Source organism: Amphibalanus amphitrite, unplaced genomic scaffold (genome assembly GCF_019059575.1).
Source record: "Amphibalanus amphitrite isolate SeventyFive unplaced genomic scaffold, NRLGWU_Aamphi_draft 001427F_arrow, whole genome shotgun sequence".
In the NCBI taxonomy this organism is placed as follows: domain Eukaryota; kingdom Metazoa; phylum Arthropoda; class Thecostraca; order Balanomorpha; family Balanidae; genus Amphibalanus; species Amphibalanus amphitrite.
Window position 1 is genome coordinate 105,781 of NW_024882920.1, and position 21,867 is coordinate 127,647.

The 21,867-nt window shown below is 48.2% G+C and overlaps 1 protein-coding gene across 1 annotated transcript; it reads right to left on the reverse strand.

The window, feature by feature from the left end:
* Nucleotides 1-10,652: 10,652 nt before the first annotated feature.
* LOC122372985 lies at nucleotides 10,653-21,534 on the reverse strand. Its single transcript, XM_043350702.1, has 3 exons — nucleotides 19,279-21,534; nucleotides 13,120-13,441; nucleotides 10,653-12,419 (listed from the first exon to the last, which is right to left on the reverse strand). Exons 1-3 carry the CDS (start codon nucleotides 21,054-21,056, stop codon nucleotides 12,132-12,134), a joined length of 2,388 nt encoding a protein of 795 aa, XP_043206637.1. The 5' UTR covers nucleotides 21,057-21,534; the 3' UTR covers nucleotides 10,653-12,131.
* Between the last annotated feature and the right edge of the window lie 333 nt (nucleotides 21,535-21,867).

Below are 21,867 nucleotides of genomic sequence, written 5' to 3' on the forward strand. Positions count from 1 at the left end.
GGCCCCCTGTGGTTTTTCCTGAATAGCAAGAAAACGGCGGCGCGCAGCGCCGCCAAATTTTCAGTACCTTCCCGGGCATCAATTTGACACCTTCACACAAAATTTCAAGTCTTAGGTCACCTTAGGTCAGGAGTTATTGAGTTCAAACTGAGGTCATGTTCGAGCAAAAATGAGCAAAAAACATGCAATCTTTAAACGCTCACCAAATCTAGAGTTACCAAGCAATTTCAAAGTTCTTTATATGGTCATGTAGACAAAAAGCGGCGCTACAAAACTGCCATCTCGGATTTTCAAATTATGGGGTTTTGACCCAAAAAAAAATTCAAAAATTGCTGTTTTTAGAAAAACTAAAAAAATTTCCAAACATTTTTCGAATTTCAAAAACCGGAATACATGTGAGAGTCCCTGCACTGAAAACAATTCAACCCGCGGATTGCGAGTTGGCCCGAGTACACTGAAAACAAGTTGAAAGAACGTAATGCAAAAGCATCTTACAATATTCCACACTTAGGTTTTTTGGGTATTAGGGTAAACTGGCTTAGAGGGGAAGCAGAACGTCTGGTTCATGAAGAACACACACAGTGTTTCACATAGACCGAAGACACGTGCTGCTTCTTCGCGTGCAGTCTTAGGCGGCCCCAGGGGGCTTCAACTCGACCAACACCGGTTCTTCTTCGTTCTCCCTAGTCACGTGATATTACGTCACACAAAGCGCGCGAAAGATAAACCCTTTGAAGGTTTTGCACGATCTAGCATCGGGTTTAAGAAGAAAGGGTTGTGGTTTAATCAGTGTAATGGCTTTCATCAAGAACACGCCCGCGGTACCACGTTCTAGCGTCCACCGGAAGCGATCGCCATTTTTCGATCGCGTTGGATCACGCTTTGTGCAGTGACGAGCGGCTGGTGCAAGATTGGGTGAATGGCAAGTAATCGAATATTGAAGAACTGAAATAAGGTTAATTTTAGGCTTGTCAAGTGTTGTGTATTATTTATATTACTTGTGATTGACAATGATAAGCAATATCACAACGCTCTTCAAATGCATGGATGAATGCATTTGATGAAGAAAATGCATAAGCCATCAATGCAGTAAGTATTTATATGTTGTATAAATGCCCCATAGCTTAAATTATGCATGTGGTATTTTGACAAATCTTCCAAATGAAGATAAATCAGGAATAGAATCAGCTTGCCATTTTGGAGTCAACTGATTTAGGTTTAAATCTAGCTGATTTTAATAAACATATGTTCTTGCTGATTAGTGCAATATTTTATCTAGCTGCACTTTATATGTTAAGTGCATTTTTTTATTTTTGGAGTAGGCTCATGGTCTCTGAAGTCAATCCAAGTTTCTTTACTCCCTGCCTGTTGAATAACGCATCCGCCCGACTCTTCATTCTAGGGGACGAGGCCATCTCCGCTCTGATTGAGGCCCTGGTGGAGTCTGAGGAGAGCGTCCTGGCGCGCGGAGACGTCGACATCGTCGAAAACGCTGGCTTGAAGCTGGTGGTGGAAGGAGAAACAGCAGAAACTGTATGTGATTTGGGAGAATGCGATATCGCCACCCGGCTGCTGACATGGGCGATAGCGACTGTGTTTGGGAAAACATCCACTTGCTAAAGCTAAAAATGTGTTCATATTTGTACAGAAAGCAGCCCTGAGCGTGAAGGAATCAACCTGAATAATTAAACATGCCCCAAAGGCTCTGGAGTTCTTTGGCTTGGATGTGTAAGGCAAGTGACACGGCCGAGGGAAAAGCGTTCTTACAGGCTGTTTGCGGGCTGATCGCAGGCTGAATGCGGGCTGGTTGCGGGCTGATCGCATGGGCTGGTTGCGGGCTGGTTGTTCCTGACTGGAGACTTGCAGGCTGATTGCTCAGAGTAAAGAGGACGGTAATACATTTTAAGGTGTATCAAATACTGTGTTTGCGCAGCAGATGTGACGGCGCAGGTCGATAGCCATGCATGGGAGGTTCAATAGACGAATGAACGGGGATTTTGCGGTATTGCAATAGAACTGAAAGGGTTCTACAACCGATATTCAGAACACAGGGCGGTTTCCCTATAAACCTCAAAGACTTCTTCACAGACCATTTGGGGTTCTTATCTAGGTGCTAGGAACGCTCTTATTATAAACCCTAAACCTCATAAGAGTCTTTGGAAGAATCGTGTGGATTCTTTTCATGAGAATTCAAAGCCGTCTACGTGAAGAACCATGGGGGTTCTGAAAAACGGTGGCATAACATTTTACCCCACAGGAGACTAAATACCCCTGTACGTTCTTAACGTTCTTCCAAAGTGTTTTCAGTATCGCGGGTATTTTGAAGAAATTACCCGCTCTGCGCGAGTTTTTGCTGCCGGGTAGGCTGACTACCCGTTTAGCTTCCCGCGTTTCGCAGAGCATCCCGTTATCATCGTAGCTTTCACCCGCTTCACGGGTGTCAACACCCGCTATACTCGGGTAAAACAGCAACCCGTCATGCGCGGATACATGAAACCTCCTCTGGCGGGGTCAATCACTCGTCCGCAGCGGGTTGTGGCCGCAGGCGTTACTCGCGCCCACGGAGTAAGCGCATCACGCAGGTTTTGCATCGTGTAACTCGCTGCGCCAAGGTAGGTGACATGCTATACGCAGGTTGCCTTGATCACGCATGCTGATGACCACGTGGACTTTCTGGATTTTTCTGCGGAACCTGCATGGCAGCCTGCATACGCCGGTCCAAGGCCATGCATGCGCCGGCCTGCTTCAGCCCTTCACGTCTTGGCCGGCAGAATATTTCGCTGGAACGCTCAGCAGAATATTCTGCAGTCCCGAGTCCGCGAATCTGGCGCATTGTGGTGAAGTTTGCAGACCGTTCTTAGCACATTTTATTGGTAAAAATAAGCCTGGATAAATAAATCTTTCCCGATGCAAATGAAATATTTGTCCAAACTATTCCTTAATATTTAAAACACTATAGGCGGATTCATGTCAATTGTCTAAGATAAGCCTTTTTACTTTCTGTATTGAGTCCGCCGTCAGTTCTTCATGTTAATCTGATATACACCGACATTTCAGTCGATTTGCGTCAGGTCGCCTGTGGCGCAGTTGGTAGCGCATCGGTTTGCAATATCAAAGATATCGGGTTCGAATCCCGGCGGGTTGGCGGCGTTTTCCTCCTTGAACGCCGCCACTGGAGGGTACTTTACCCTCCAGCTGATTTGGACACCCTACCAGCGGATATTTTTACTCGCAGAAAGCGAGTTCCCAACCCACGCAGCGCAGGTAATACGCCATGTGCGGATTGTGTACCCGCTGCGAACGGGTAGGTTGCCTTCTGTGTGTGGGTTGTGTCCCCATCCTATGCGGGTTAGGTACACAATATACTCGGGTTGACAGCCTGCGATATGCGGGTAAACGCACCCGCTGGTAGAGTGTCAAATTAGGTGGTGGGTAGGTGTACCCGCCAGCAGCAGGTTTTACTCGCTGTACGCGGGTTGAATTGTTTTCAGTGTGCGCTCTTCTATATACCTACCAAATTTTAGATGGATATCTCCTTTTTTGGCCATGTTATAGCGAAAAGCTGTTTAAAATTGATGACGTCAAATTTTTTAACTCAATCTTTAGCAATTCTACCTAGACCACGTAGCGCAAAACAAAGACCACCATTGAACTCCCCGTGACGAGCTGCATCGAATCGATACCAATTTTATGCAAAAATATCAACTTTGAAATTTGACCTAATTTGACCTGACCTTGACCTGACCTTCACCAGAACATAATCTTAACTGACCCCAAAGGCTGCCTGACCCTGATAATCGTATTTGGCATATAAAATGGACCATAAAACAAGCATCACATGATATTTTCATATTGTGACCCTCAGTGACCTGAACTCTGTGACCTGACCTGGTATCAGTGACCTGAAATAGCAAAATATGTGTTTGAAGAACATTTCCCCATCGATGATTTTCATTGAAATGCATTTTACTCGATTTTACAACACATTTCTTGAAATGTATGTAAACGGTGAAAATTCGACCTTTGACGACCTGATCTGTGACGTCATCGGTTTGACCTAGGTCAATAAAATTGGATCACAAGGGAGTCCCCTGATGGGCCTATCCAACACCGTTTGTCGCTTGTCGCTAGGTTGCGTGGTTCTCGAGATCTTAGGGGGGGGGGGCAAATTGCCCCCCCCCCCCCCAGCAGGGCGCGTTGCTCGGCAGACCCCAACGGGGCGCGGGTTAATAGCTTATCAAAATAATGGCCGCAAAGCCGTGATTTTGGCGTCATCGTGTTTGCCGCTCTCAGGCGCGTCGAATGGTATACTTTTTGTTCGGACGAGGTTATCTTAAAGTGTTGACCTCGGGTCAAAGTCAGGTCAGAGCTCCTGAAGTGACGAAAATGGTCGAAAGTCATATCGCATGTCATATCCCGTCAGTTGCTGGGGTATTCCGCCACTCCCCGTTTGCTTTGGGGGGGGGGGGGGCGTTAAACGCCCCCAGCCGACAACTCGACTTCGAGAACCAATAAGCGCAGCGAAACTCACGAGACGGCAAACGAAATAGCATTACTTGTCTTGCGACGATATAGCATTACCTGTCTTGACATTGGGGAAAGGGAACTTGCTTATTCGGAAACTTTTGACATTTTTACAATGCTCTATCCCATAATTAAAGGAATTTCACCGAAGTTGATTTTCGACTTAAAGGGACCCTCCGGCTCCCACCTTCAAAAAAGTTAACTAATTGGCATGAAAGTGATGTCGCTCGGTTCAGAAAGAGCAAAAACGAATATCTACCAAATTTCTTCGAAAAATATTCACCGGTTTTCAATATATTAGACTTTTACTTTTGTTTACTTTTTGGAATCTCCGCTGTTCCTAGCGACTTTATTTGAAAGTGCGGCACTTGTTGCGCGGAGAGCAGCGTATACCACACTGAAAACAATTCAACCCGCGGATTGCGAGTTGGCCCGAGTATCGCGGGTATTTTGAAGAAATTACCCGCTCTGCGCGAGTTTTTGCTGCCGGGTAGGCTGACTACCCGTTTAGCTTCCCGCGTTTCGCAGAGCATCCCGTTATCATCGTAGCTTTCACCCGCTTCACGGGTGTCAACACCCGCTATACTCGGGTAAAACAGCAACCCGTCATGCGCGGATACATGAAACCTCCTCTGGCGGGGTCAATCACTCGTCCGCAGCGGGTTGTGGCCGCAGGCGTTACTCGCGCCCACGGAGTAAGCGCATCACGCAGGTTTTGCATCGTGTAACTCGCTGCGCCAAGGTAGGTGACATGCTATACGCAGGTTGCCTTGATCACGCATGCTGATGACCACGTGGACTTTCTGGATTTTTCTGCGGAACCTGCATGGCAGCCTGCATACGCCGGTCCAAGGCCATGCATGCGCCGGCCTGCTTCAGCCCTTAACACGTCTTGGCCGGCAGAATATTTCGCTGGAACGCTCAGCAGAATATTCTGCAGTCCCGAGTCCGCGAATCTGGCGCATTGTGGTGAAGTTTGCAGACCGTTCTTAGCACATTTTATTGGTAAAAATAAGCCTGGATAAATAAATCTTTCCCGATGCAAATGAAATATTTGTCCAAACTATTCCTTAATATTTAAAACACTATAGGCGGATTCATGTCAATTGTCTAAGATAAGCCTTTTTACTTTCTGTATTGAGTCCGCCGTCAGTTCTTCATGTTAATCTGATATACACCGACATTTCAGTCGATTTGCGTCAGGTCGCCTGTGGCGCAGTTGGTAGCGCATCGGTTTGCAATATCAAAGATATCGGGTTCGAATCCCGGCGGGTTGGCGGCGTTTTCCTCCTTGAACGCCGCCACTGGAGGGTACTTTACCCTCCAGCTGATTTGGACACCCTACCAGCGGATATTTTTACTCGCAGAAAGCGAGTTCCCAACCCACGCAGCGCAGGTAATACGCCATGTGCGGATTGTGTACCCGCTGCGAACGGGTAGGTTGCCTTCTGTGTGTGGGTTGTGTCCCCATCCTATGCGGGTTAGGTACACAATATACTCGGGTTGACAGCCTGCGATATGCGGGTAAACGCACCCGCTGGTAGAGTGTCAAATTAGGTGGTGGGTAGGTGTACCCGCCAGCAGCAGGTTTTACTCGCTGTACGCGGGTTGAATTGTTTTCAGTGCACCGCGTGCTACCAAACGTTTTAGCCAAAGATTTAAAAATCATTAGATCTCCGCTGACGTCACAAATTCTAAGGGAGCATTCCGATGCATTAGCCCCTTAGTATCCGAAAACTGCAAGGTTGAAATTCCATTTCTCCGAATTAAAGCATTTTTCGATGTTGTGAGTGCCCAAACCGGTATTTGCAGGTCATGGCCACCAATTTGGCTATCTCAACTCAAAACTAATGTTAAGGTGGGATGGTCACTTTAATTTCGCTTTTTTGGTGCGCCTGGCCCACTGTGGCGGCGAACTGACACCGACTGTAAGGGCATGGGTCTGATCGAGTCGGAGATCCTAAGATGCTTCCACTCGGACTCCGTTGACATGTCCCGATGGCAGGGGCAGGGCCTGACAGTTGACTTCGTGACAGTGACACGCCCGGGAGAAGCCCCTGGACCCGCTGGGACGCGTGCTTTGTTTTAGCAACCAAGGAGAGACGCTACCCGGGTGGTGTTTCACCGGTGATAGCAGGGGCGTCGCCACGGATTTTTGAGTGGGGGGGGGGGGGTCGGGTTTCTAGTCTTCACCCGATGGGTAGGGGTGTTTTTTTTTTTTGCCACACTTCCCAGTTTTGTGCGTGCGTATGTGTGTGTGTGCGTGTGTAACAAATCGGCGCGCAGCGCCGCCAAATTTGGTATAACCTATTAGGTAGGTATACCTACCTACACACAGAAAAATATTGACACCGTTAGCGGTGTAATTGCACAGTACATATCTGAGCACTTGAGGAAAGTTAATTTAGTCCCTTCCCCGCTTAAATTACTCGCGCTTCTAAATGAACACCAGGAAGAAGGTAATAGAACACTGTTAGGAGGGTTGGGTGTTTTACTACATGTAGCAAAACACCCAACTACATGTAGCAAAACACCCAACCCTCCTAACAGTGTTCTATTACCTTCTTCCCATGGTGTTCATTTAGAAGCGCGAGTAATTTAAGCGGGGAAGGGGCTAAATTAACTTTCCTCAAGTGCTCAGATATGTACTGTGCAATTACACCGCTAACGGTGTTAATATTTTTCTGTGTGTACATCACTTGCGTAAAAATTATCACTGGTGACTTAAGGTCAGGTCGCCATGTCAAGTTCAGTTATACGGTATACCTCTATAAAAAACTTTCCCCTCTCGCCATTCTTGTAGCTTTTCTCCCATAACTTCGAAATTTTGTACACTGTATAGGTACCTAATGTATGGGGTTATACGTGTCAGCAATTCATGATTCTATAACTGAGGATTTACATCTATGATCTGAAGGCAGGTCAAATACGTGACCTCATCATTAGAAAATAATGAGAAATTAGAAAAAGCACGAATGCCTCCTGCTTTGAAAAAGTTCGTCAGAACCGCAAAATATCTTTGGAGCCATGACAAATCAGCTCATCATTGCCAGGGACAGGGTGCAACTTATGGCGAGTGATGACTCGAAAGGTCATTAGTGGAAATGTCCATCGATGGCCACCAGCATTTTTTCTACAACTTTTGACGAAGACGCGGTAGAGCGATGACAGCACCTGGAAGGTGTTCACTGTTCAGCTCAACAACACGGATCCATTCATATGCAGCAGGAGGTCCTTTTTCGATCAGGACATAACGTTGACCTGACGTTGTTGACGTTGTCGTTTTAACGTTAATTCTGAATGGTCAAATTTTAACTCATGTGACGCGTCTCAAAGAGATCAAGACGGTGGTGACAAGACAACATATGTACATACCATACAAATTCACGGAATCGAAAGTTATTGCAAAGCAGATGTTTCGGCAGAATCTGTCCAGTTAGCTGTTTGCCTTCTTATGGGCCAAACATAGACCTGAGATGAAATCTAACGCGAAGCTAGCGAAAGAGCGTTAAAAGAGCTATCGAATAGTTTTCTGCTTCACTGTAGCCCTTCTGTTGGTGGTTTCCCAGTCGCTAACGTATAACGTATACTAAACTAACGCTGAGGCATGCTTTCGACCCCTGATCGATCTACAGGTTTGCGGAAAAAAAGAGCATGCTGCCCGTGACGAGAGAAAGCCGATGATACCCATTTACAAGTTTTCGGGTCATCTCAGGACTCAGGTCATCGCCAATCCAGAATTGGAGGATCAAAAGCTTGCGATAGCATGCTTTTGCATCCGGAAATTCCCATTGGTGGGTCGCTGAAGAAAAGTTCGGCCAAGCCTGTTTGTCAGTGAGTATGTGAGTATGTGAGTGAGTTTGTCCAAGCATTTTTGGACCTGGAGTCAAAATGGGAGGACCGATCGGGACGAAAGTGAGACCGTTCGACTCGTCTCCGGCGAGGTAAACTTTTGGTGCTGGTCTCGGTTCGCTCGGTGCTTCGTGGCACATGCTATTTCGCTTCAAAGTTTCGGTGACACGATTTTTTTTGTCAAGGCTACAGGTCAACCCGAGGTCACGGGCAAAGCCATACTGGCGGGACACATCGGTAACACCTTGAACCAGTTTCCAGGGGGGTCACCGTCTGCGAGGGGTGCAGGCTGCACGTGCTGGGGTCGGAAAACCTTTTTGACGTGAGGTCCTCTGGCTCAAAGAAATTTTAAGCTATCAACCTCAAAATCGGTTCAATGGTAGTCCCAGGCAAGGCCTCCAGAATAATGCACATTTGGTTGAGCTAAACTCTGTGGTGCATGAGCTATGCACGTGCAAGCCGATTGCACCCCTTCGTACGTTGCCACGCCTGCAGGGTAAACGGCAGCTCTAACTGGTTCAAAACTTGCAGGTGAAGAATACATTTGATCACGACATTCCGGCGAGATAATACCCGAGGGGTGCAAGCTGCGCGTGCGGGGGGCGGATAACGGTTTTGACGAGGGATCCTCTGATCCCGGGAAACGTCGAGCTAACGACACAAAAGTCGGTACACTGATAGAACTAGCCACACGCTACAGGGTGTAATGAAAATGACTGCACTGGGGTGCCTGGGACATGAACTACGCACGCGCAGTTAATTAATATCTTACTGTAGGTAGATATCCACACCAATCTCACGTGCTTCCAAGCATTTTTGGGATGTTTCGGTTGGTTTCAGGTTCAGTCCAAGCTCAGTCTGGGTTTCGGTGGTTTGGCCCGGTGTGTGCCCTCAGTCCGTTCCTCCAATTCTGGCCCAAGGCAACGCAAGAGCGCTGCCGGCATCTAGTAAGTAGAGAAACTCGGGACCTGCTAGAACTTAACGAATGTAAGCTGTGATGGTTTTTCGAGGTTCTGATTACGAATGTTATCTTTGTTTTGAACGAAGATGATGACTCCATGCATTTGGGGTAGATCAGGTCAGGTCAGATCGACCAGTACCTAATAGTGGATGACCACCACCGATTGCTTCCTAGCATGTTATATGAATAAGCAACACAACTACTTCTTAAATGTTCAGATGGGCGCTAAGTTCAAAATCAGCTCCAAAAACTACCCTATCAATTAAAAGCACGTTATGAAAAAGTGAACTTATAAGGTCATCTTTATTTGAATCAGGGATATCGATTTATTTTAAGTAGGTGATTAACTCGAGCGCACCGGAAGTTTTGTTGCAATCGGCTCCTTTTTGCGCGACTTCTTTGCGAAAGCCCGAGACGGTTCCTTCTGACTCCCTTTCCCTTTTGACGCGTGTCACCTTTAGAAAATTGGCTAATTGGCTTTAGGGAGCTCTTGAAGCGATTTTGAATCTGATGTATTTGTTGGTGTTGCTGACGCCTGCTTCACTGACATAAAAGCTAAAAGAGCATACTCAGCATCGCAAAAAGTGTGTGTGGGGGGGGGGGGGGTCGACACCCCCAGTTTTCAGAGTGGGGGGTTACGACCCCCCGACCCCCCCGTCGGCGACGCCCCTGGGTGATAGCAGCACGCTGCTATTCCATTTCGCGAGCTGACGTCACACTTTGGTAGTGCTGGAGGAATAGGCTTGTTGACGTCTCCATGGAAACCCAATGCGTGCTGCAATACCCAAACCCAAACCCACCGGTGAAACACCACCTCGGATTCTAACCAGTCAAACCAAGCCTGACCTATCCGATTTAACCTACAACCTAATCTAACACTCCTTAATGTGTAGCAATTAGCATAGCCCCCTCGGTAGCTGCCACCTGCCGGCATAACCCCAGCGTGCGCACCAGTGCCACCTGGGGTACGTAACAAGAAGCGTGACGTCAACGCACTCCCACTTGGCGAGTGATGAGAATGCTGTTTTCACCTCTCGGCGGCGTATTGAAGTGTATATCGTAGCACTGTGTAAATGTATCCGATCCGACACTTATAACGGCAATCGGATAGAGAACCCAAGTTCTAAATCACCTTAAAAAAAGACAGAGGCAGCGCTGAGCCGGCCCAAGCTGTGCGTCAAGTGAACTGGGGGGGGGGGGGGGGAGGAGGGTATCTCTGTCGAGCATATTCGTCCTTGGTTAATGTGACAAAAAAACAAACAAAACAAAACAACAAAAAAGCCCTCTTCCCAAAAGAGTAAAAAGGCGATCCATGTCCTCACTCCAGCTGTACATTTATTTTCAATCATATCGCGGCTTGCGACAGACATTCCTAAAATGCCACTATTACACACTCAACTAGGGCTTTTACAGTGCCCACTATCAACAACAGGCCAAGAAACACGAGTAGTTCATGCGACAAAGATGGGGTTTAACACAACATGTTACAAATCGCCATTGGGGATGTCGTATGCGACACGTTACGCACGCAATGCGACACAATAGTGCCAAACAACGGTACGGTATACAGACAATATGGACACTCTTGTGCTGCGGCCACACCAATTGACGATGGGTGTCATGGTCTATACAGATGAGTTAGCAATCAGCATGTCCGCCCATAAAACGTCTCCCCGTCGAAATCAAGAAATGAAAGTCGTAAGACCCGTCACAGAGACGTTTTTGGCAGACGCTTGAAATCAGTGAATGACAAATGAACAACAAGTGGCGATTGATTACAAGAAGTGATAAAGCAAAAGGACGCTAGCAGAACTACAAATCGCGAGGTAGGCATTACGAGACATGTGAGGCGTTTCAACATAATCTCCGTTTCCGATTGTTCTGTTACACCTTGTGATGTCACATCTGTCCTGAGATAAGCTGTGTACACAACTACGCACAGCCTTTCTCATGTGAAACTCCAGTACACAAAACAAACGATACACAACCATAAAACAATACATCCCTAAAAAAGCAGCTTACACAAGGGGTCCGTTTTCTGCTATAAACGCTCACAAATCCACGACATGAATCGCGTGATTTTGCACAACACGAATCCGCTTTATGCGTGTTACAGAGCACAGACTACCTACGTATACACCTCATCAAGTGAGCCTAGCCTACCAATCAACTAATACAACACGGGTTCGAGTAAAAGTTCGCATAGCAAACACAGAGTATTTACAGCACCCCTTTCTTTCTGAGCGTTTTGTTCAACACAGGCGATAGTCTCGTGTCTGACAAGATCCGCAATCAGTAGTCACGCAGTTCTCAGCAGCTTGGGTAATGGCGATGTTAGCAGACCTTCAGAAAACGGGCTTGTTCGAAGTGGCGTTCACAGCTACAACGAAGAGCTTTCAACCTTGCAGGCAACTAGCCAATAGGACCTTAGTGTCTTCCAAGAGTCCCCCCCCCCCCCACCGCTTCACTCCGGTTTACCTGACAGCGTATCCGACCATAAATCCTTGACTTGCTGATTTTAAGTTCACCTATACATCAAAGTTCCGCCAAAGACGAGCTCGGTCGAACATTTCAGGCTTAGTGACTACCCTCTTGGCTGGTGACAGTCTGTCAAACAATCCTAAAACGAGAGTGGCAATCCAAGACATCCTGCTCTTGAAGACAACCATATTATCTCCCCTTAGTAACGATCCTCTTGCGCTCTTGGTGAAGATCCTCCCAATCTTGTTGAACGTCCCATTGCCCTTTGCGACGATCCTCCTGGATGGCGGCCCTCCTGCTCTTGGCGCCAGTCCTACATCCTGGTCTTGGTGACGGTGAGCCCGCTGCTGTCCGTGTTGACGTTAGACTCGGTGAGACTCCTCTCCCCTCCACCGGACGTCCAGCTGGCCGCCGCTCGAGACACCTTGTGACGCACCTTCTCCGCCAGAGTGAACGACACGAAGATGAAGACCCCCTGAAGAGTGTTGAGCACCACGAAGGCGTACCAGAGAGGCGGGAAATCAAGCCAGCCGGCCACCAGGCCGACCACCCACGACAGGCCCATGATGACGGCGAGGCGGGAGTAGAGACGCAAGTTCACCTGGGAAAGACAGACAGAGAGGTCAGGGTTGGTGAAATCATGACAGACATCAGCATAGACGTGGGTTGACATGTGGGAAGAGACGGAGTGGTCAGAGAGACATTGGGCGAAATCCGGGAGCTGGTGCAGTCATGACAGGCTTCGAATACAGACGTGACTGTGAGTCTGTGAGCTCGTCTCGGGAAGGACAGAGGTCAGGGAGCCCAAGGGTGGGGTCAGAGGGGCGGTACAAACACAACAGAGACCGGACGCAGGTTCGCCTGAGGAGTGGCCGATATGACAGAGAGGTCAGGAAGGTCGACGACAAGGTCAGGGGGAGGGGTGCACTTAAGACAAGGTTAGAGTAGAGACGTGGGTTTCTCAGGGAAGGGACAGGGAGACCAGACCAGCGCAGTGCAGGGCCATGGATGGCAAGGGGCACGAGAGCTCCCAGAAATCCTACACGCGCAGGATCAGGTTCACCTATGGAAGGGGAGGTCAGAGAGGTCAGCCGTCAGATCAGGTCTTGGGTAGGCTTACGAACATACGTAGATTACGACACTGCTCTACGATTTTGTCACTATTATATCCTAGCTTACACTGATAGGTGGTAGTGGTCTGATTATAGACGGCCATTTAGACTGACCTCGAGATACGGCACCAGCTAGCTGCGATGTCATGGGCTCTGACAGTTGATGCATCTGACAGGCATCATCCTCACCTTAGACGGTCCGCAGGTCATGCTCTGCGTCGAGCGAGTCGTCTCCCTGATCATTAGAGCGCTGGAGACGAACAGCACCACGTTGATGCCCATCACAGCCGCCAGAGGCACGGCGAAGAACGCCATCAGCGCCCTCCGACGGCTGAACCAGCACACTCTGTCTCCGAATCCGGGTCGATAGGCGGCGGGCGTGGAGCCACCGTGTTCAGCGATCATGGCGGCTGCGAGCACAGCTGACGTCATCAGCGTGACGTAGATTGTGTACAGCAGGAAACGGCCAAGGTGTCGGCCGCTGGCGACTCGCAGCTCCTTCGTGGCTTTCCTGTGAGGGCGGAGGGGGGATGTCAGCGGGTGGGGGTCACGGGTGGAGGGAAAGAGGTCAAGACGGGAAGAGACGAAAGAGGACGAATGCATACATACGTATGGGTGGAATGATAGTGATTGCCTATCTACATTCCATACACAAGAAACCTGCTAGGTAAGATACAAAAAACGGTTTGTCAAATTACTTTTGTGGATGTTACAATTCATCATTAGTTTTGATTAAAGGCTGTCATCACTCATCAGTCACCATTCTTTTCACCGCGATAACATCAAATTGGATACGTTGTATTCTGTTGATAGCACAAGATCGGATACGTTCTGTCTTATCGATAATCAGATCAGATAGTCTGGTTTCATCAATAGCACTAGATCACATAGGTTTGTTTCACTGATAACAAAAGATCGGAAGCGTTTTGTTTCATTGATAACATAAGATCGATTTATTTTTGTTTCATTAATAACACCGTTCGCTAGATTGGAAAGGATTAGTTTTAGGTATCTTTCAGCTTTGATCAGGTACCTAAGCATGGTCTTTTCAATGCATGGATCGGATGCGTTTGTATCGAAGGTTTTTAGGATCAAAGGTCACTTGAACGCATAACACGGTATGTGATCAGATGTTTTTGCACATGTTTTTATGATCACATCAATATCAGTTTGTTAAAAATGGATGTTAAATTCCATCCTTTAATATCCGGCGAGAAGGATGGAACTTTTGGTTCTAGCACGCAGGACCAAGCCGATCGAAAGGCAAAGGTACTAAGTCACAATATAACGGATAGCAGCGTAGGCTCTCTTCTCAGGTTTAGCAATAGCAGATTCTATCCTAAGTAAATCATGCATTAGCAGCTTCAAAAGGTATAAATCAGTCGTTACGCGTCTTCTCTCATACACTTCCGCAGCCAGTAGCGGCGGAACACCTTCAATTAACCCTATTAGTGGCAGGCTCCTGGCTACCCCTATTAGTGGCAGGGGGGGGGGGGCTGTTTACGACCCCCCTTGATATCTCGAGATCTAACGGGCCGATTTTCAAAATTCAAACGGCATTCGATTTCGCTCAACGTGATCTACATTTCTAAAAAATAAAAATTAAGAAAATGTCAATAGGGGGGTAGAGGGGGGTAAAAACGGGCAAATTGCAGATACATTTTAGACTGTTTATCACGGCCAGGTTTCTGAACCAATCTTAACGCAACTTTTGCCGATCGATAGAGAATGAACCAGGAATTCACATGGATACTAAAAATATGCATTTTCAAAAATCATAGGCGGATACAGATCATTGAGATTGGGGGTACACAAAAAGTATAGTAAATAAGGCTTTTGTTGGTACTGTTTCTAAAAATGGTGGTAACGGTCTTGTTATGTTACCATTTTCTTATGAGAGAACGACTACAATTGTATTGGTCATGCATAGGCGGTGTCAGGGCACCTATGTTGGGAGGTAAAACATAACCCGCCTTTTTGGACGCCTGGATCCGCCTATTATAGCAAAAACGTGTCAAAAGAGGATGCACAATAACTTTGTATATGTTATCACATGATACCTTTCATTCACTGTTCGTAAAACTGGTGCATACAGTTATAATACATCAGCATCGTGATCTTCGCCCAAATAACTCGCTTCACGAATAGGACCTCCCTATTCCCAGTGCTCTGGAGCCGCCCCTGGTAAAGTTATGAACTTGAAATTTTCAGGGAATGTGGCCAATTTAGTTTTAGGAAAAGTCAGAAAATTTCAGCATCGTAGCTTCAGCGGTTTCGGAGATATTCTCGAAAAACCTGAGGGGTGGATGAAAACAACCCCCTGCCATTAATAGGGTTAAGAGGGGGGGGGGGGGAGGACACTGCCGACTTTTGGTCCCATTCTTTCCATGCGACGCCCATAGGGCTAATGTTAAAATGCCAAAATCAAAGGGGGCACGGTGCCCCGGTGCCCTCCCCGTTCCGCCGCCTATGTCCGCAGCACTAAGATCGCGTTCAGTTTTTTCCAAGGGCTTAATCGTTTCTGCTGAAACACCATCAACTCAAGCTACATCGAATTTGTCCGGGATATGATGAAAGTCTGCTGGAAATTACCTACCCACACACTATAACGATTAGCATCGAAACCTACGTCACTTAGATGTATTTTTGTCTACAGCGAGATTTTTCCGCATGGTCGGAAGTCTGAAAGATATAATCCGGACTTTCAGTAGGCGTCATTCTTTTCCTCCAACTCCAGCACGCGATAGAGTAAACACAGTGCTTGCGTGACGTGGCCAACGGCCTGTACCAAGAAATTGCATAACCTACGCCAGGGCGTCGAACCGTTCAATCTGATCCAAGGTATGCCGATAGCAAGGTAATTCCTTGAAACGTTTGGTGGATTAAGTTTATTTTAGTGTAGCTTATGTCATTGATAACCAGGGTTAGGGCCGATTGACATGCCAGTAGAACGATAAGAGTTACAAACACTCGACAATGTTTGAATTTGAATTTGAATCTGTCAATGATACGTATCCCATTTTGCCTCCCATGGCACACTTGAATCTTAGTTTACTCATGTCATGTCATGCAAAAACTATTATGAAAGTTTGGCTTCATTTAAGTTTAGGTGCCGGACAGACAACAAAATAGAACGGTATACCTAATTCGGCATCCTGGAACAGTTGAAAATGAATCGAAATATGGTTCAGTGAAAGCGAGTTAGCACTTCGCACGCAAACGTTTCGCTTTTCATGAATTAAATGCAGCAAGATAATATGACAACGAACTGCGAGTTACTGAGCTGTATTATTTAATTTCGTCGCAATAATTTTTGTCACTGAAACCATTAGTCCATTCAAGCCCCAGGCTTCCCAGTATCATTGTGCCACGTGGCTTGTGCACAACTGTTGTAACCCCTTGCAGGCCACCTGGTGTGGTCCCACGGCTAACTCGCGGAAACTGCACGAGGAGTGACGCTGCAAGTGACGGCAGTGGGAAGCGGGACACTGTCCCAAGAGGCACGTGACAAAGGCACGGCAGGAGCACCCTTCACAGGGCGGACACTGAACGAAATAAAGGCTGCGAGAAGACTTGCGTTGAATTCAACGGATAAATTCGCTCAATTGAGGGTCATTAAAGTGGAGTGGCAGGAACTTTCAATGATGATGACAGTAATGAGTGGTGTTAGAATGAAGGGGTGCAGCCGATAATGATGTAAGTCTAGAAATGGGGACGCAAGTGTTCGTGTTGTGCAGGGTTCACATGCACATTTGGTTAAACGTCGATATCTTGTTTTACGCTACCGCCTCATCGCTAGCACAGACACGTTAAGGTGATCCGAAAGACTACCTCATACGTTTTACTAATTTATGATATACCGATAAAATTTGCCTTTAAAAATAAATGTGAATAACTACGAAAACGTTCACTTGACTCCTACCTACAAATTGCATACAGCACCACTTATGCACAGTGTGACATGCATCTCACGCATTTTGGAGCAGAGTATTTCGACCGAAGCTCTATTACAAGTTGACATTGTAAAACGCAAACAATTCTGGCCGCTGCAGCGCAGAAGCTATTTGCCTTTCACACCTCGTTTACACAGGTTCCGCCGAGGCAGCGTCATCCCACGGGTTTGATCACCGTCCTCAGAAACCCCGTTCCCAATCAACCACCGGTAAATGACGTCATCACCCCCTGAGAGTTGCAGTTTAACAGCTCATCGGCTCCTGAATCAATAGACATTACACAAACGATCCCCTGCTAACGGTCGAAACCAAACGGTGGCAGCGGGTTTACGAGTTCACATGTAGTTTAGAGTTTAGAGTTCACTCGGGTTTAGAGTTCACTCGTATATGTAGTTCACACTTCACACTAAGGCGCCAGCTGGGGACGCTTTGGTGACGCCCATACATGACGTCATCAAATGTCCCAATGAGGTAAACTAAGCAAACAGCTGGTGTTGATAGTCCTTAGTCACTAGCATGGTGAGGAAGAACGATAACGGCACGTTAATTGGCGATTTCGTAGTTTTGCGCCAAATTGTGAGAACGCTCAATTTGCAAATGCGTCAGGAATGTCAACAAACACTGCATAGCTACAAACGCCCTGGCCTCCCTGAATAGTTACTTCATTAAAAAAAACTTATGAGGTAAGGTGCATTAGCTTTAGAATCTAGATGCATATCCGCATCAAATATGTAATGTGGTTACATTTTCTTCCTAAAAAAGTCCTACCTTAGATCAAATCGATGTCTGCTTATGCCATGAACTGATTGACCTACCATGTTCAGCGCAGATAATCTGATGCATGAAGGGAGAAAATGACCTCTCCGATTCTGGGTACCATTACTGTTCAAAGGACATACATAAATAATGGGTTGTGCCTTTTACGTCTCATGCTGTTTTATACGTGTCCAGCGCATCCCAAACAAACTGGATTCCAGCTTCAAATTTGTCCCGAGCCTCAAAGACGGGATTACAAAGCTGTAGATTGCGGAGAGGGCCGGGCACTGGCCGCCAGTGCTCGTCTTATTGTCGATCGTAATATTCCGTAGGACACTTATGAGAGCCAAATCAAGAAAAAAAAAGCCGTTACACTTATAAGGTATGTTCCTGCTTCGTCATGGTTGATAAAATATTGCTGTCGTAGTAAAAGTAAAAAAAAAACTTGCAGAGTGCACCTTCAGTTATCGTTGGTAAATGGTACTGCCTTTTCCTTTTAAATTATATGTAGCCTACCGATAGGCTATAGGGCCTTGGGCTCAGGGGCGGAGAATTGTCATAATCCCCCAGGGGGTGCTTTTCAGCACTTAGCGAATGGAAGCGTCGAATTTTTGCATGGAAAAGCACGTATAGGCACGCTTTCCCAACAACATCACTCTTCTCGCGACTTACGTGAAGCAGTTTGTGTCTCAGACGTAATTTAACCACTGGAGCACTATTATGTATGGTGACCTTTTGAATTTCAGGGGGTGCTCGAGCACCCCCAAAACCCGTAATTCTCCACCCGTGCTTGGGCTATAAGTTTTGCGCGCATGCCACATAGAAATGAGTGACACCTAAAAAAAAATTGTTTGCCCCCTACTTTTTCGTCTGTTATGTAACACAAACGTTTTTCCGTTTTTTTTTTTGTTGTTTTTTTTTTGTCAGACCTCCATCCGTCAGTTCTTTGTAGGCTTAGCTAATAGATAGGGGTGAATCGAAGGAGAGTTAAATTAAATGCAAGTTAAAGGTGTACTTCACAAACACTCGCAAAAGCCTGCGAAAGTGCTTAACATTATCGGCTCTTACATGCGTCATGAGCCTATTATCTAGGCTGGAACAAGTTTTAGAAGTTAAAACCATTTTCCAATCATCCGTCATAATTGCAGCCATGCGTAAAAGTCCTTTTAGCGGTCTGCAAACGGTGTCATCAAAGAACACATTTGTGACACTCAGCGCTAGCTTCGTAGAACAAGATGCCTGAATGATAAGAGAATGTGAATGTGAATGCCACTCCAATTAAATCCACGCCTTGTTGGCGGTAATTTCAAAGTGATTGTTTCCCTCGTACACAAATCACTAGCCTATAATGCAGATAAAATAGCTGTTTGTCTAGACGTTTGTTCGCATCTTTAGGATGTTGTGCTTAAGGAACGAGTACGCCACACGGCTTCTATAAATTATCAACAAAGCAAACAATGCAGGCAAGACCGTATGCATAGTTAAACTAAGCGAGAGCGCCTGAGTTGTAAGCTCGTATTTCACTTTCTCCTGCCCTAATAACGGTAATGTTCAATGAATTTATTACCTGATGCGACTGAACACACCATTAACCACTAGAAACATCCAAATTTTACCCCTGTCAGCGCCTTCAACTCACCTGAGCGTAGTGAACACGTCGAAGGCCATGATGTTCATCCAGAAGAAGGAGGCGATGAAGGCTGCGTACATGATGACGGCGAGGGCGGCACAGCCAGGCTCTCCGGGAGTCTGGCTCGGCATCACCAAGAAGCAGATGTAGCCCACCAAGAGGCAGACGCTGAGGGCCGCCAGGTTCTTCCCCGACAAGTTCCGGATCTCGGACACCAGACAGAAGGCCAGGAGGTGCAGGGTGAGGCAGATGACTGAAGCGGCCAGGCAGAGAAGAGAGATGTACGAGAGAGCCTGGTCGAACTTGCTGAGGTCGGCTGACACGGCACAGATGACCAGCTCGCCGTCACGGAGTTCGAATTGACCGGCAGAGTAGGTGCGGTCGTATAGCGGGACGTACACGGTAGAGTTGTCCCGCACCTCGAAGTCGGAACCGTTCAGGAAGTACTTTGGACACAGCAGGAACTCTGTGGCCTGTGTCGCGTTCGAAATGGGTCGCTCCAGATCAGTGGAATTCGTGATGTCCTCGTCAGCATCGGTGACGTTGAAGTCTTCCACTTGGACACACACTCCATCGCGAAGAATGAAGCCTGCAGCGTCGCAGACAACATCGCGGCAGATCTTGAAGAACGGGTCCCAGAGCTGCGTATCAGCACAGACGGTCACCGCTCCCACCTCCTCACTTCCAGAGCGGTCGCCAACATCCATCAGGATGGCGAAGGACCTCGTGTTGAAGCGGTTGCCGAAGTTCCTCGAACGCAGCATAGGTCGACGCATGCAGTCGATGTCTCCCGGAGGGAGATGGTTGCAGAGGGCGCAGTGCGGGTTGCGGTACACCTCGTTGTCGTAGTCGTAGACGTAGGCGGTGTAGGCGCCACAGAGATCAGCAATGCCAGCATCAGTCCAGTTCGAAGCGCACGACGAAATGCTGACGCGGCATCGACGTAGAAGGAACTCGATCGTCTCCGTAAAGAACGGATCGAGTTCACACTCGTGAAACGTCTCACGATCTCCTTCGCCGATGGTGATGCCCCACTGTCCGAGAGAGTTCTGCTGGAGATTCTCCATGGTAAACGCTTCCGTCACGTTCAGGTCATCACGTAGCTGAGACGTCAGCGTGGGGCACTCGACGCGCGTGCGCCAGAACTCCGCGCCTTGAACGTCGCCGTGGCACATGGCGCAGTAGTAGTTGCGGTAGGTCATCCTCGAGTTGGGACTGGTCACAGGCAGTGCGCCGAATGGGTCTTCAGAAAGCGAAGGAGGTTCGGCGCACCGGCGCGCCACGCCGGCATCCGACCAGTCTGAAGGACACGAGGACACCATGTATATCCCGTCGTAGTGTCTCAAGACGTGACAAGTGATGTCGTCCCGGGACTGGTTGCCGGCAGCAGGAGCATCACGACAGCAGTCTCCGTAAGTGCCGCACTCCAGGTCGCAGAGACAGCCTCGCTCCTCCCAGGATTGCTCTATACGCGGTCGTTTCTGGTCGAGCAGGCAGAGATGTTCAGCTTCACACCTCTGGGTGATGTTGCGCTCCGCTAGGTCAGCAGTGATGCGCGCAGAGAGAAGAGCAGCGTCGGAGGAAGCGGACGCCGCCGGCACGTTCAACACTATCGCCAGCAGCAGCTGTAGCACCACGAACGACGCAACCAGCGGCTTTCTGAGTCCCGCGCCAAACAAACCGTCCACCGACATCGTCCTCTTCACCGAACACCTTCCACTCGAGTTCCCAGCCGTCACCGTATCACTCGATCGTCCACTTTTCCACCGAACGTCCGCCTCTGACATTGTTCCACTCACTAGTCCACAAGGCGCGTCCGAACACACACCGGAAACCGCCGGCCGTTCACACTCGCCAATTGTCACCAACTGTGTCAATGACACCGGTGGTTGTGTCAGTGTCAGTGACACAGCCTGATCACAGAGCAGCGGCAGCACCTCTCACCGGGGCCGGATTGAGGACACAGGAAGTGCCCCAGAAGGAAGCCGAGCTTTACGACCCACGCGGTCCACTGGACGCCGATCCACTGCCCCGTCCGTCCAGTCTGCTTCACGGCACTCCTGGCACCCACTCCGGGTCACTTCACCGCCCCGGGGCAAAACTCAAACCCAGGTCAAGGTCACCAAAAGTCCAGAACGTTCGCGACCTCACGAGATGTGGCGCAACACTGAGTCAGCAAAACTGAGAGCGACTCAGACACAACCCCTCGTGGACAACGTTAGAACGAAACTGCCGCGGCCGGCGCCCGGGCGACTACTTTCGCTCTTCGAGTCTGGAGCCGCCGTGACGTCACGGCAGATCCGAGCGCTGATTGGTGGACGCCGGAGACTGCGTGAGGGAGCCGGGAGGGCCAGGACGGGAAACAGGATGTCAACAGGGAGGGGAGGGGAGGAGAGGGGAGGGCGAAGGTCACCGGGCGGCGTCGGGAATGTCGGGATCCCCGGCTCCCTCCCCACTGTCCCCAGTCTATGGGGTCCTTTGTCCAGTGCCCCAGTTTCAGTGGTTTGGGTTCGGCAAAAAGTTCAGCAGCGGGGACGGGGGACTGGTCCTAGCAGTTACAGAGGTAGTTAGTAAAATTATTCGTGGCCCTAAAATAGT

What these genes read in the sequence shown, in the direction of transcription:
- LOC122372985 (XM_043350702.1), bottom strand. Translation starts at nt 21,056, where the DNA reads ATGTCAGAGGCGGACGTTCGGTGGAAAAGTGGACGATCGAGTGATACG. An exon ending in GACGTGTTCACTACGCTCAG is followed by an intron (nt 13,442 to 19,278) that starts GTGAGTTGAAGG and finishes CCGCCCTCACAG; the next exon opens with GAAAGCCACGAAGGAGCTGC. An exon ending in TGACCTGCGGACCGTCTAAG is followed by an intron (nt 12,420 to 13,119) that starts GTGAGGATGATG and finishes TGTCTTTCCCAG; the next exon opens with GTGAACTTGCGTCTCTACTC.